The sequence below is a fragment of the Coregonus clupeaformis genome, chromosome 13 (genome assembly GCF_020615455.1).
Source record: "Coregonus clupeaformis isolate EN_2021a chromosome 13, ASM2061545v1, whole genome shotgun sequence".
NCBI lineage: Eukaryota > Metazoa > Chordata > Actinopteri > Salmoniformes > Salmonidae > Coregonus > Coregonus clupeaformis.
The window spans coordinates 7,165,378-7,179,103 of record NC_059204.1 but is presented as its reverse complement, the minus strand read 5'-3'; the positions used below and the strand labels follow the sequence as shown (position 1 = coordinate 7,179,103).

General features: G+C 46.3%; 1 protein-coding gene across 2 annotated transcripts in view; it reads right to left on the bottom strand.

Annotated features, from left to right (window-relative positions):
• Window positions 1-13,726, bottom strand: part of LOC121579105 (serine/threonine-protein kinase TAO1-B-like) — a 79,015-nt gene that overhangs the window by 46,760 nt on the left and 18,529 nt on the right. Inside the window, exons 2-8 of one of the 2 annotated variants that reach the window (XM_045224203.1) lie at window positions 11,006-11,269; window positions 7,666-7,737; window positions 6,302-6,403; window positions 3,697-3,742; window positions 3,455-3,551; window positions 2,936-3,049; window positions 548-639 (exon numbers count right to left, since the gene is read on the bottom strand). In XM_045224203.1, the coding sequence (XP_045080138.1) occupies window positions 548-639; window positions 2,936-3,049; window positions 3,455-3,551; window positions 3,697-3,742; window positions 6,302-6,403; window positions 7,666-7,737; window positions 11,006-11,137 (655 nt within the window). In that variant the 5' untranslated portion in view covers window positions 11,138-11,269. The other variant, XM_045224204.1, reaches the window with a different exon arrangement.

The following is a 13,726-nucleotide window of genomic DNA, read 5'->3' as shown; positions in this document are numbered from 1 at the left end:
AACCTAGGTCACGGCTGCTCTCTCTCTCCCCCCTCAGTAACCTAGGCCACGGCTGCTCTCTCTCTCCCCCCTCAGTAACCTAGGCCACGGCTGCTCTCTCTCTCCCCCCTCAGTAACCTAGGCCACGGCTTCTCTCTCTCTCCCCCCTCAGTAACCTAGGGCCACGGCTGCTCTCTCTCTCCCCCCTCAGTAACCTAGGCCACGGCTGCTCTCTCTCTCCCCCCTCAGTAACCTAGGCCACGGCTGCTCTCTCTCTCCCCCCTCAGTAACCTAGGCCACGGCTGCTCTCTCTCCCGTCAGCAGCAGGAGCACGTAAGGCAGCATGCAAGGAGTAAGAGAATGGTGCTGAAAATCAGGGTGTACGATAGGCAGCCTAACCAGCAAAACATTTTTCCTCCCAGACAATTTGGCCGGCTACAATCTTATTAAAATCGGCTCTTTATTATTATAATTTGTTTACCAAAAGCCGGCAATGACCGGTTAACGGCTACCAGCTAACGGAAAGCCTAATACACACAGTAAGTTGCACACACACACACCCCCCTACCTAGTTCTACACAGGTGATCCCCAGGGACCAGACATCCACCTTTCCATCATACTGGCCCTCGTCCATGGCCAAGATCACCTCTGGGGCCATCCTGGAGAGAAAGGGGGGGAGGTGGGGGATAGGGAGAGAGAGAGGGAGAGAGGGACAGAGAGACAGAGAGAGAGACAGAGAGAGAGACAGAGAGAGAGAGAGAGAGAGAGAGACAGAGAGAGAGACAGAGAGAGACAGAGAGAGAGAGAGAGAGAGAGAGAGAGAGAGAGAGAGAGAGAGAGAGAGAGAGAGAGAGAGAGAGAGAGAGAGAGAGAGAGAGAGAGAGAGAGAGAGAGAGAGAGAGAGAGAGAGAGAGAGAGAGAGAGAGAGAGAGAGAGAGAGAGAGAGAGAGAGAGAGAGAGAGAGAGAGAGTAGAGAGAGAGAGAGAGAGAGAGAGAGAGAGAGAGAGAGAGAGAGATGGAGAGAGAGAGAGAGAGAGAGAGAGAGAGAGAGAGAGAGAGAGAGAGAGAGAGAGAGAGAGAGAGAGAGAGAGAGAGAGAGAGAGAGAGAGAGGACAGAGAGACAGAGAGAGAGAGAGAGAGAGAGAGAGAGAGAGAGAGTGAGAGAGAGAGAGAGTGAGAGAGAGAGAGGAGGGCTCAATTACAATCATTGAACATTTTGCAAAACAGAGATGGTGCATAATCAAACAGGTAGACCTCACAGAAGTATGTACAGTTGAAGTCGGAAGTTTACATACACTTAGGTTGGAGTCATTAAAACTCGTTTTTCAACCACTCCACAAATTTCTTGTTAACAAACTATAGTTTTGGCAAGTTGGTTAGGACATCTACTTTGTGCATGACACAAGTAATTTTTCCCACAATTGTTTACAGACAGATTATTTCACTGTATCACAATTCCAGTGGGTCAGAAGTTTACATACACTAAGTTGACTGTGCCTTTAAACAGCTTGGAAAATTCCAGAAAATGATGTCATGGCTTTAGAAGCTTCTGATAGGCTATTTTACATCATTTGAGTCAATTGGAGGTGTACCTGTGGATGTATTTCAAGGCCTACCTTCAAACTCAGTGCCTCTTTGCTTGACATCATGGGAAAATCAAAAGAAATCAGCCAAGACCTCAGAAATAAAATTGTAGACCTCCACAAGTCTGGTTCATCCTTGGGAGCAATTTCCAAACGCCTGAAGGTACCACGTTCATCTGTACAAACAATAGTACACCAGTATAAACACCATGGGACCACGCAGCCGTCATACCGGTCAGGAAGGAGACACGTTGTCTCCTAGAGATGAACGTACTTTGGTGCGAAAAGTGCAAATCAATCCCAGAACAACAGCAAAGGACCTTGTGAAGATGCTGGAGGAAACAGGTACAAAATTATCTATATCCACAGTAAAACGAGTCCTATATCGACATAAACTGAAAGGCCGCTCAGCAAGGAAGAAGCAACTGCTCCAAAACCGCCATAAAAAAGCCAGATTGCAACTGTACATGGGGACAAAGATCGTACTTTTTGGAGAAATGTCCTCTGGTCTGATGAAACAAAAATAGAACTGTTTGGCCATAATGACCATCATTAAGTTTGGAGGAAAAAGGGGGATCCTTGCAAGCCGAAGAACACTATCCCAACTGTGAAGCACGGGGGTGGCAGCATCATGCTGTGGGGGAGCTTTGCTGCAGGAGGGACTGGTGCACTTCACAAAATAGATGGCATCATGAGGAAGGAAAATTATGTGGATATATTGAAGCAACATCTCAAGACATCAGTCAGGAAGTTTGGTCACAAATGGGTCTTCCAAATGGACAATGACCCCAAACGTTCTTCCAAAGTTGTGACAAAATGGCTTAAGGACAACAAAGTTAAGGTATTGGAGTGGCCATCACAAAGCCCTGACCTCAATCCTATAGAAAATGTGTGGGCAGAACTGAAAAAGCGTGCGCGAGCAAGGAGGCCTACAAACCTGACTCAGTTACACCAGCTCTGTCAGGAGGAATGGGCCAAAATTCATCCAACTTATTGTGGGAATCTTGTGGAAGGCTACCCGAAACGTTTGACCCAAGTTAAACAATTTAAAGGCAATGCTACCAAATACTAATTGAGTATGTAAACTTCTGACCCACTGGGAATGTGATGAAAGAAATAACAGCTTAAATAAATCGCTCTCTCTACTATTATTCTGACATTTCACATTCTTCAAATAAAGTAGTGATCCTAACTGACCTAAAACAGGGAATTTTACTAGGATTAAATGTCAGGAATTGTGAAAAACTCAGTTTAAATGTATTTGGCTAAGGTGTATAGTAACCTTCAACTGTATATCATTAAAAACTATCATGCGGTCCAAGCTTGCCGCCTGGTAGACCCACCATGACTGTCTGTCTCGGCTGTCACTCACCAATATGGCGTCCCCACGAAGGAGTTGGCTGGCGAGGCGATGGAGGCGGAGCCAAAGTCAGCAAGCTTGACCTGCCCTGGCTCTGTCAGTAGGATGTTACCAGCTTTGATGTCTCTGGGGGGGAGAGTGGGATAGAGAGAGCGAGAGAGCGAGAGACACAGAGAGACAGAGAGACACAGAGACACAGAGACAGAGAGACAGAGAGACAGAGAGACAGAGACACAGAGACACAGAGAGACAGAGACACAGAGACACAGAGACAGAGACACAGAGAGACAGACAGAGACAGAGACAGAGACAGAGACAGACAGAGAGAGACAGAGAGAGACAGAGAGAGACAGAGAGAGACAGAGAGACAGAGAGACAGAGAGACAGAGAGACAGAGAGAGACAGAGAGAGACAGAGACAGAGACAGAGACAGAGACAGAGAGAGAGAGAGAGAGAGAGAGAGAGAGAGAACCACTGGGTTAGTAGGTGTGATGTAATCACCATGCTTCTAACTGTCAGGTAAACCCTCACCTGTGAATCATGTTGTGGGAGTGAAGGTAGGCCAACCCCTGCAAAGCACCGTGGGTAATGGCAGCGATCTCCATTTCCTGAAGAGGCTTTTTATGAACTACAGGCGAGAGAGCACTTTAGAAAACATTTGCTAAGAATTAAAACAAGTTGAGCGTAACGCCATCAAACGCGGCCTAAGTTGACGACTTGACGTAGTAGAACACATGTCAAATAGAACAGTTGTCGTTTTTAGAACGTCTTACCTTCTAGAACATCAGAGGCTGAGCCCAGACAGTACTCCATCACCAGCTAGAGACACACAGAGAACACACACGCATTATGATAACAGGACATTACTAGAGACACACAGAGAACACACACGCATTATGACAACATGACATTACTAGAGACACACAGAGAACACACACGCATTATGATAACAGGACATTACTAGAGACACACAGAGAACACACACGCATTATGATAACAGGACATTACTAGAGACACACAGAGAACACACACGCATTATGATAACAGGACATTACTAGAGACACACAGAGAACACACACGCATTATGATAACAGGACATTACTAGAGACACACAGAGAACACACACGCATTATGATAACAGGACATTACTAGAGACACACAGAGAACACACACGCATTATGATAACAGGACATTACTAGAGACACACAGAGAACACACACGCATTATGATAACAGGACATTACTAGAGACACACAGAGAACACACACGCATTATGATAACAGGACATTACTAGAGACACACAGAGAACACACACGCATTATGATAACAGGACATTACTAGAGACACACAGAGAACACACACGCATTATGATAACAGGACATTACTAGAGACACACAGAGAACACACACGCATTATGATAACAGGACATTACTAGAGACACACAGAGAACACACACGCATTATGATAACAGGACATTACTAGAGACACACAGAGAACACACACGCATTATGCTAACAGGACATTACTAGAGACACACAGAGAACACACACGCATTATGATAACAGGACATTACTAGAGACACACAGAGAACACACACGCATTATGATAACAGGACATTACTAGAGACACACAGAGAACACACACGCATTATGCTAACAGGACATTACTAGAGACACACAGAGAACACACACGCATTATGATAACAGGACATTACTAGAGACACACAGAGAACACACACGCATTATGATAACAGGACATTACTAGAGACACACAGAGAACACACACGCATTATGATAACATGACATTACTAGAGACACACAGAGAACACACACGCATTATGATAACAGGACATTACTAGAGACACACAGAGAACACACACGCATTATGATAACAGGACATTACTAGAGACACACAGAGAACACACACGCATTATGATAACAGGACATTACTAGAGACACACAGAGAACACACACGCATTATGATAACATGACATTACTAGAGACACACAGAGAACACACACGCATTATGATAACAGGACATTACTAGAGACACACAGAGAACACACACGCATTATGATAACAGGACATTACTAGAGACACACAGAGAACACACACGCATTATGATAACAGGACATTACTAGAGACACACAGAGAACACACACGCATTATGCTAACAGGACATTACTAGAGACACACAGAGAACACACACGCATTATGATAACAGGACATTACTAGAGACACACAGAGAACACACACGCATTATGCTAACAGGACATTACTAGAGACACACAGAGAACACACACGCATTATGATAACAGGACATTACTAGAGACACACAGAGAACACACACGCATTATGATAACAGGACATTAAGAGACAGGGAGGGGGTGAGAAAGTGTGTGTGTGTGAGCTATTCTCTGTGTGTTCTAGGTAGTAGTCCTCCATACTCCGTACTGTGTGTGTGTGTGTGTGTGTGTGTGTGTGTGTGTCTCTTACCCATGCTGTGTGTTCTCGTAGGTAGCAGCCCTTGTACTCTATACTGTGTGTGTGTGTGTGTCTCTTACCCATGCCGTGTGTTCTCGTAGGTAGCAGCCCTTGTACTCTATACTGTGTGTGTGTGTGTGTCTCTTACCCATGCCGTGTGTTCTCGTAGGTAGCAGCCCTTGTACTCTATACTGTGTGTGTGTGTGTGTGTCTTACCCATGCCGTGTGTTCTCGTAGGTAGCAGCCCTTGTACTCTATACTGTGTGTGTGTGTGTCTCTTACCCATGCCGTGTGTTCTCGTAGGTAGCAGCCCTTGTACTCTATACTGTGTGTGTGTGTGTCTCTTACCCATGCCGTGTGTTCTCGTAGGTAGCAGCCCTTGTACTCTATACTGTGTGTGTGTGTGTGTCTCTTACCCATGCCGTGTGTTCTCGTAGGTAGCAGCCCTTGTACTCTATACTGTGTGTGTGTGTGTGTCTCTTACCCATGCCGTGTGTTCTCGTAGGTAGCAGCCCTTGTACTCTATACTGTGTGTGTGTGTGTGTGTCTCTTACCCATGCCGTGTGTTCTCGTAGGTAGCAGCCCTTGTACTCTATACTGTGTGTGTGTGTGTGTGTGTCTTACCCATGCCGTGTGTTCTCGTAGGTAGCAGCCCTTGTACTCTATACTGTGTGTGTGTGTGTGTGTCTCTTACCCATGCTGTGTGTTCTCGTAGGTAGCAGCCCTTGTACTCTATACTGTGTGTGTGTGTGTGTCTCTTACCCATGCTGTGTGTTCTCGTAGGTAGCAGCCCTTGTACTCTATACTGTGTGTGTGTGTGTGTCTCTTACCCATGCCGTGTGTTCTCGTAGGTAGCAGCCCTTGTACTCTATACTGTGTGTGTGTGTGTCTCTTACCCATGCCGTGTGTTCTCGTAGGTAGCAGCCCTTGTACTCTATACTGTTGGGATGTTGAATCCTCTGGAGAAACTTCACCTCTTTTATGATGTCCTGCCATTTCTGTGTATGTGTGTTTGTGAGAGAGAGAGAGAGAGAGAGAGAGAATTAGGATGTTTTCTTTAGCCTTAAAATTTTAACAGGGAAGAAATATTGAGACCTAGGTCTCTTTCTTCAATAATAATATATTGTATAATACAAAATAAAATAGAGATTATTCAGATATACAGATACATATTAAAATACAAAGCAATGCGAGCAAGGAGGCCTACAAAACTGACTCAGTTACACCAGCTCTGTCAGGAGGAATGGGCCAAAATTCCCCCAACTTATTGTGGGAAGCTTGTGGAAGGCTACCCGAAACATTTGACCCAAGTTAAACAATTTAAAGGCAATGCTACCAAATACTAATTGAGTGTAAGTAAACTTCTGACCCACAGGGAATGTGATGAAAGAAATAAAAGCTGAAATAAATCATTCTCTCTACTATTATTCTGACATTTCACATTCTTAAAATAAAGTGGTGATCCTAACTGACCTAAAACAGGGAAGTTTTACTAGGATTAAATGTCAGGAATTGTGAAAAACTGAGTTTAAATGTATTTGGCTAAGGTGTATGTAAACTTCCGACTTCAACTGTATAGCTTATTCTTAATTCTAAAGACACAGACTGCTGTGCATTTATTTCTGTGGAGACATTGGTTAAAACTACAAATTAGTTCGTTATCAACCAACATACCTGGGTAAATAAGATTGCAGAGTGCAGAGTGAACACCTAGCTCACTCTGAATGAACACACAACCTACAGAGAACATTGTAGGTCTTCATCAAATGTATGATCTCATACGTGTCTGTCTGTCTGTCTGTCTGTCTGTCTGTCTGTCTGTCTGTCTGTCTGTGTCTGTCTGTGTCTGTCTGTCTGTGTCTGTCTGTCTGTGTCTGTCTGTCTGTGTCTGTCTGTGTCTGTATGTGTCTGTCTGTCTGTCTGTGTCTACCTACCTACCTACCTACCGTGGGCAACTCTCTTCGTACACAGATTAGGTCTTAATCTGATTACAGCTAATCTGACATGACGAGCAGAGCAAGGCGATAGTGGGAGTGGGTGAGAGAGCCGTGAGGTTGCAGTGTGAGACAGTGTGTGTGTGTGTGTGTGTTCAGCTCACACATTTGTATCCGAGTGTGTGCGCGTGCGTTAACTACATCTGTTGCAACGCATCATTTCTCAGAGTGAGACTTCTGTTTCTGTTGTCCCCGATCAAATAAAGGTAATATATATATATATATATATATATATATAGTACATAACGTGTAGTAGTTTGTCTCACCTCGTTGGACTGCTTCCCACTATAAGACATCTTCTTGATGGCCACCACCTCTGTAGTTCGCACGTCCCGCGCCTTAGACACAGAGAACACAGGAGGACTATTACAGTACAGCGCCCAGTCTTACACACAGAGAACACAGGAGGACTATTACAGTACAGCGCCCAGTCTTCCACACAGAGAACACAGGAGGACTATTACAGTACAGAGCCCAGTCTTACACACAGAGAACACAGGAGGACTATTACAGTACAGAGCCCAGTCTTACACACAGAGAACACAGGAGGACTATTACAGTACAGCGCCCAGTCTTCCACACAGAGAACACAGGAGGACTATTACAGTACAGCGCCCAGTCTTACACACAGAGAACACAGGAGGACTATTACAGTACAGCGCCCAGTCTTCCACACAGATAACACAGGAGGACTATTACAGTACAGCGCCCAGCCTTACACACAGATAACACAGGAGGACTATTACAGTACAGCGCCCAGTCTTCCACACAGAGAACACAGGGAGGACTATTACAGTACAGCGCCCAGTCTTACACACAGAGAACACAGGAGGACTATTACAGTACAGCGCCCAGTCTTCCACACAGAGAACACAGGAGGACTATTACAGTACAGCGCCCAGTCTTCCACACAGAGAACACAGGAGGACTATTACAGTACAGCACCCAGTCTTACACACAGAGAACACAGGAGGACTATTACAGTACAGCGCCCAGTCTTACACACAGAGAACACAGGAGGACTATTACAGTACAGCGCCCAGTCTTACACACAGAGAACACAGGAGGACTATTACAGTACAGCGCCCAGTCTTACACACAGAGAACACAGGAGGACTATTACAGTACAGCGCCCAGTCTTACACACAGAGAACACAGGAGGACTATTACAGTACAGCGCCCAGTCTTCCACACAGATAACACAGGAGGACTATTACAGTACAGCGCCCAGCCTTACACACAGATAACACAGGAGGACTATTACAGTACAGCGCCCAGTCTTCCACACAGAGAACACAGGAGGACTATTACAGTACAGCGCCCAGTCTTACACACAGAGAACACAGGAGGACTATTACAGTACAGCGCCCAGTCTTCCACACAGAGAACACAGGAGGACTATTACAGTACAGCGCCCAGTCTTCCACACAGAGAACACAGGAGGACTATTACAGTACAGCACCCAGTCTTACACACAGAGAACACAGGAGGACTATTACAGTACAGCGCCCAGTCTTACACACAGAGAACACAGGAGGACTATTACAGTACAGCGCCCAGTCTTACACACAGAGAACACAGGAGGACTATTACAGTACAGCGCCCAGTCTTACACACAGAGAACACAGGAGGACTATTACAGTACAGCGCCCAGTCTTCCACACAGAGAACACAGGAGGACTATTACAGTACAGCGCCCAGTCTTCCACACAGAGAACACAGGAGGACTATTACAGTACAGCGCCCAGTCTTACACACAGAGAACACAGGAGGACTATTACAGTACAGCGCCCAGTCTTCCACACAGAGAACACAGGAGGACTATTACAGTACAGCGCCCAGTCTTCCACACAGAGAACACAGGAGGACTATTACAGTACAGCGCCCAGTCTTACACACAGAGAACACAGGAGGACTATTACAGTACAGCGCCCAGTCTTACACACAGAGAACACAGGAGGACTATTACAGTACAGCGCCCAGTCTTACACACAGAGAACACAGGAGGACTATTACAGTACAGCGCCCAGTCTTACACACAGAGAACACAGGAGGACTATTACAGTACAGCGCCCAGTCTTACACACAGAGAACACAGAAGGACTATTACAGTACAGCGCCCAGTCTTACACACAGAGAACACAGGAGGACTATTACAGTACAGCGCCCAGTCTTCCACACAGAGAACACAGGAGGACTATTACAGTACAGCGCCCAGTCTTCCACACAGAGAACACAGGAGGACTATTACAGTACAGCGCCCAGTCTTCCACACAGAGAACACAGGAGGACTATTACAGTACAGCGCCCAGTCTTCCACACAGAGAACACAGGAGGACTATTACAGTACAGCGCCCAGTCTTACACACAGAGAACACAGGAGGACTATTACAGTACAGCGCCCAGCCTTACACACAGAGAACACAGGAGGACTATTACAGTACAGCGCCCAGTCTTACACACAGAGAACACAGGAGGACTATTACAGTACAGCGCCCAGTCTTACACACAGAGAACACAGGAGGACTATTACAGTACAGCGCCCAGTCTTCCACACAGAGAACACAGGAGGACTATTACAGTACAGGCGCCCAGTCTTCCACACAGAGAACACAGGAGGACTATTACAGTACAGCGCCCAGTCTTACACACAGAGAACACAGGAGGACTATTACAGTACAGCGCCCAGTCTTCCACACAGAGAACACAGGAGGACTATTACAGTACAGCGCCCAGTCTTCCACACAGAGAACACAGGAGGACTATTACAGTACAGCGCCCAGTCTTCCACACAGAGAACACAGGAGGACTATTACAGTACAGCGCCCAGTCTTACACACAGAGAACACAGGAGGACTATTACAGTACAGCGCCCAGTCTTCCACACAGAGAACACAGGAGGACTATTACAGTACAGCGCCCAGTCTTACACACAGAGAACACAGGAGGACTATTACAGTACAGCGCCCAGTCTTACACACAGAGAACACAGGAGGACTATTACAGTACAGCGCCCAGTCTTCCACACAGAGAACACAGGGAGGACTATTACAGTACAGCGCCCAGATCTTCCACACAGAGAACACAGGAGGACTATTACAGTACAGCGCCCAGTCTTACACACAGAGAACACAGGAGGACTATTACAGTACAGCGCCCAGTCTTCCACACAGAGAACACAGGAGGACTATTACAGTACAGGCGCCCAGTCTTCCACACAGAGAACACAGGAGGACTATTACAGTACAGCGCCCAGTCTTCCACACAGAGAACACAGGAGGACTATTACAGTACAGCGCCCAGTCTTCCACACAGAGAACACAGGAGGACTATTACAGTACAGCGCCCAGTCTTCCACACAGAGAACACAGGAGGACTATTACAGTACAGCGCCCAGTCTTACCAAGGGCAGGTAGAGAGTGTCCTTTGACAGGGCGAGGACATTAGGGTGAAGAGAAGTGTGTGTGTGTGTGTGTGTGTGTGTGTGTGTGTGTGTGTGTGTGTGTGTGTGTGTGTGTGTGTGTGTGTGTGTGTGTGTGTGTGTGTGTGTGTGTGTGTGTGTGTGTGTGTGTGTGTGTGTGTGTGTGTGTGTGTGTGTGTACATACGAAGTAGACGGCTCCGAAGCTGCCATGTCCTATCTCTCGGAGGTCAGAGAACTGTTTCTCGGGGTCTTCCTTGAAGAACAGCTCGGCTACCTCCGGGTCCTTCAGGCTGCCCGCCCGCACAGAGGATGGCATGATGGGTAATGTAGTCTGCCGTCTCCCGGCAGGGCGGAGAGCAGGGGGAAGGGCCAGGGGACTATCTGGGCGTTGGAGCGCCGCTTCTTCCACGCCTCATCTGCCGGAGTGGAGTGGCCAGAGCATGGGCACCTGGAGGGAGAGAGAGAGAGACCCAAACTTTAGGAAAGCTTTGACTATGTACAGACTCAGTGAGCATAGCCTTGCTATTGAGAAAGGCCGCCATAGCCTGTCTTCTCTTGAGAGCCAGGTCTGCCTATGTGCATACTGCCCACAAAATGAGGTGGAAACTGAGCTGCACTTCCTAACCTCCTGCCAAATGTATGACCATATTAGAGAGACATATTTCCCCTCAGATTACAGAGATCCACAAAGAATTAGAAAACAAACCCAATTTTGATAAACTCCCACATCTACTGGGTGAAATACCACAGTGTGCCATCACAGCAGCAAGATTTGTGACCTGTTGCCACAAGAAAAGGGCAACCAGTGAAGAAAATACATAATTGTAAATACAACCCATTTACAGTTGAAGTCGGAAGCCAAACAGTTCTATTTTTGTTTCATCAGACCAGAGGACATTTCTCCAAAAAGTAAGATATTTGTCCCCATGTGCAGTTGCAAACTGTAGTCTGGCTTTTTTAATGGCGGTTTTGGAGCAGTGGCTTCTTCCTTGCTGAACGGCCTTTCGATTATGTCGATATAGGACTCGTTTTACTGTGGATATAGATACTTTTGTACCTGTTTCCTCCAGCATCTTCACAAGGTCCTTTGCTGTTGTTCTGGGATTGATTTGCACTTTTCACACCAAAGTACGCTCATCTCTAGGAGACAGAACGCGTCTCCTTCCTGAGCGGTATGACGGCTGCGTGGTCCCATGGTGTTTATACTTGTGTACTATTGTTTGTACAGATGAACGTGGTATCTTCAGGCGTTTGGAAATTGCTCCCAAGGATGAACCAGACTTGTGGAGGTCTACAATTTGTCAAGCAAAGAGGCACTGTGTCATGCACAAAGTAGATGTCCTAACCAACTTGCCAAAACTATAGTTTGTTAACAAGAAATTTGTGGAGTGGTTGAAAAACAAGTTTTAATGACTCCAACCTAAGTGTATGTAAACTTCCGACTTCAACTGTATATATGTTTATTTATTTTCCCATTTGTACTTTAACTATTTGTACATCAGTACAACACTATATATATACACATAATATGGCATTTGAAATTTCTCTATTCTTTTGGAACTTCTGAGTGTAATGTTTACTGTTAATATTTATTTAGGGAGTTTTTCCTAGCCACCGTGCTTCTACACCTGCATTACTAGCTGTTTGGGGTTTTAGGCTGGGTTTCTGTACAGCACTTCGAGATATTAGCTGATGTACGAAGGGCTATATAAAATAAAATTGATTGATTGATTGATTGATTGTTTAATTCACTTTTGTTTACTATCTACTTCACATGCTTTGGCAATGTTAACATACGTTTCACATGCCAATAAAGCCCTTAAATTAGAATTAAAATTGACTTGAGAGAGCAAGAGCTAGAGCGAGAGAGAGAGAGCGAGCGAGAGATTATATTGGTGGGAGGGCAATATTTATCAAAACAGAAACATTTTAGCAGGAGAAACCAGCAGCAGAAACATCATGCACTTTGAAAGACAACAATAGGCTCACTCTGCTTAATACTAGGTTTTCAAAATCAGAGAAGATGTGAGGTGAGCATTAAAACCACAGGCCCAATGTGTCACAGCCCAGGTGGGATCTGAAACCAACATCTTAATCATTACACCAAGACGAAACACTGGGGGTGACACTGATTTTAAACTCAGTGTCACAGGCAGGGCATGTATTCAATGACAGTGACTGAGTGTCCCTGTCCATTAAACTACGTGGCTCTGGGCCTCCCGAGTGGCGCAGTGGTCTAAGGCACTGCATCGCAGTGCTAGCTGTGCCACTAGAGATCCTGGTTCGAGTCCAGGCTCTGTCGTAGCCGGCCGCGACCGGGAGACCCATGGGGCGGCGCACAATTGGCCCAGCGTCGACCAGGGTAGGGGAGGGTTTGGCCGGCAGGGATGTCCTTGTCCCATCACGCTCTAGCGACCCATGTGGCGGGGCCGGGCGCAGTGCACGCTGACTCGGTCGCCAGGTGCACAGCGTTTCCTCCGACACATTGGCTTCCGAGGTTTAGCGGGCGCTGTGTCAAGGAGCAGCGCGGCTCGGTTGGTTGGTTGTGTTTCGGGAAGACGCACGACTCTCGACCTTCGCCTCTCCCGTGTCCGTACGGGGGGGTCGCAGCGATGGGACAGGGACTGTAACTACAACCAATTGGACACCATGAAATTGGGGAGAAAATACCCCACCCAAAAAAAGTATAACCACGTGGCTCTAACACCATCACAAAGTCATTACAGTATAAACAGCCGACTCACCCAACCAGGATGTCTGGAAAACCTGGGGATTATGGGAAAGTTCCTGGAATTTTGCGACCCCAAATCCTGGACTATTCCATCCGGTAGATTCTTTAAAACTACCGGATTGGGCGAGCAGCAGCACTGAACATACATCATGTGGATTGATCATTGATTTAGCA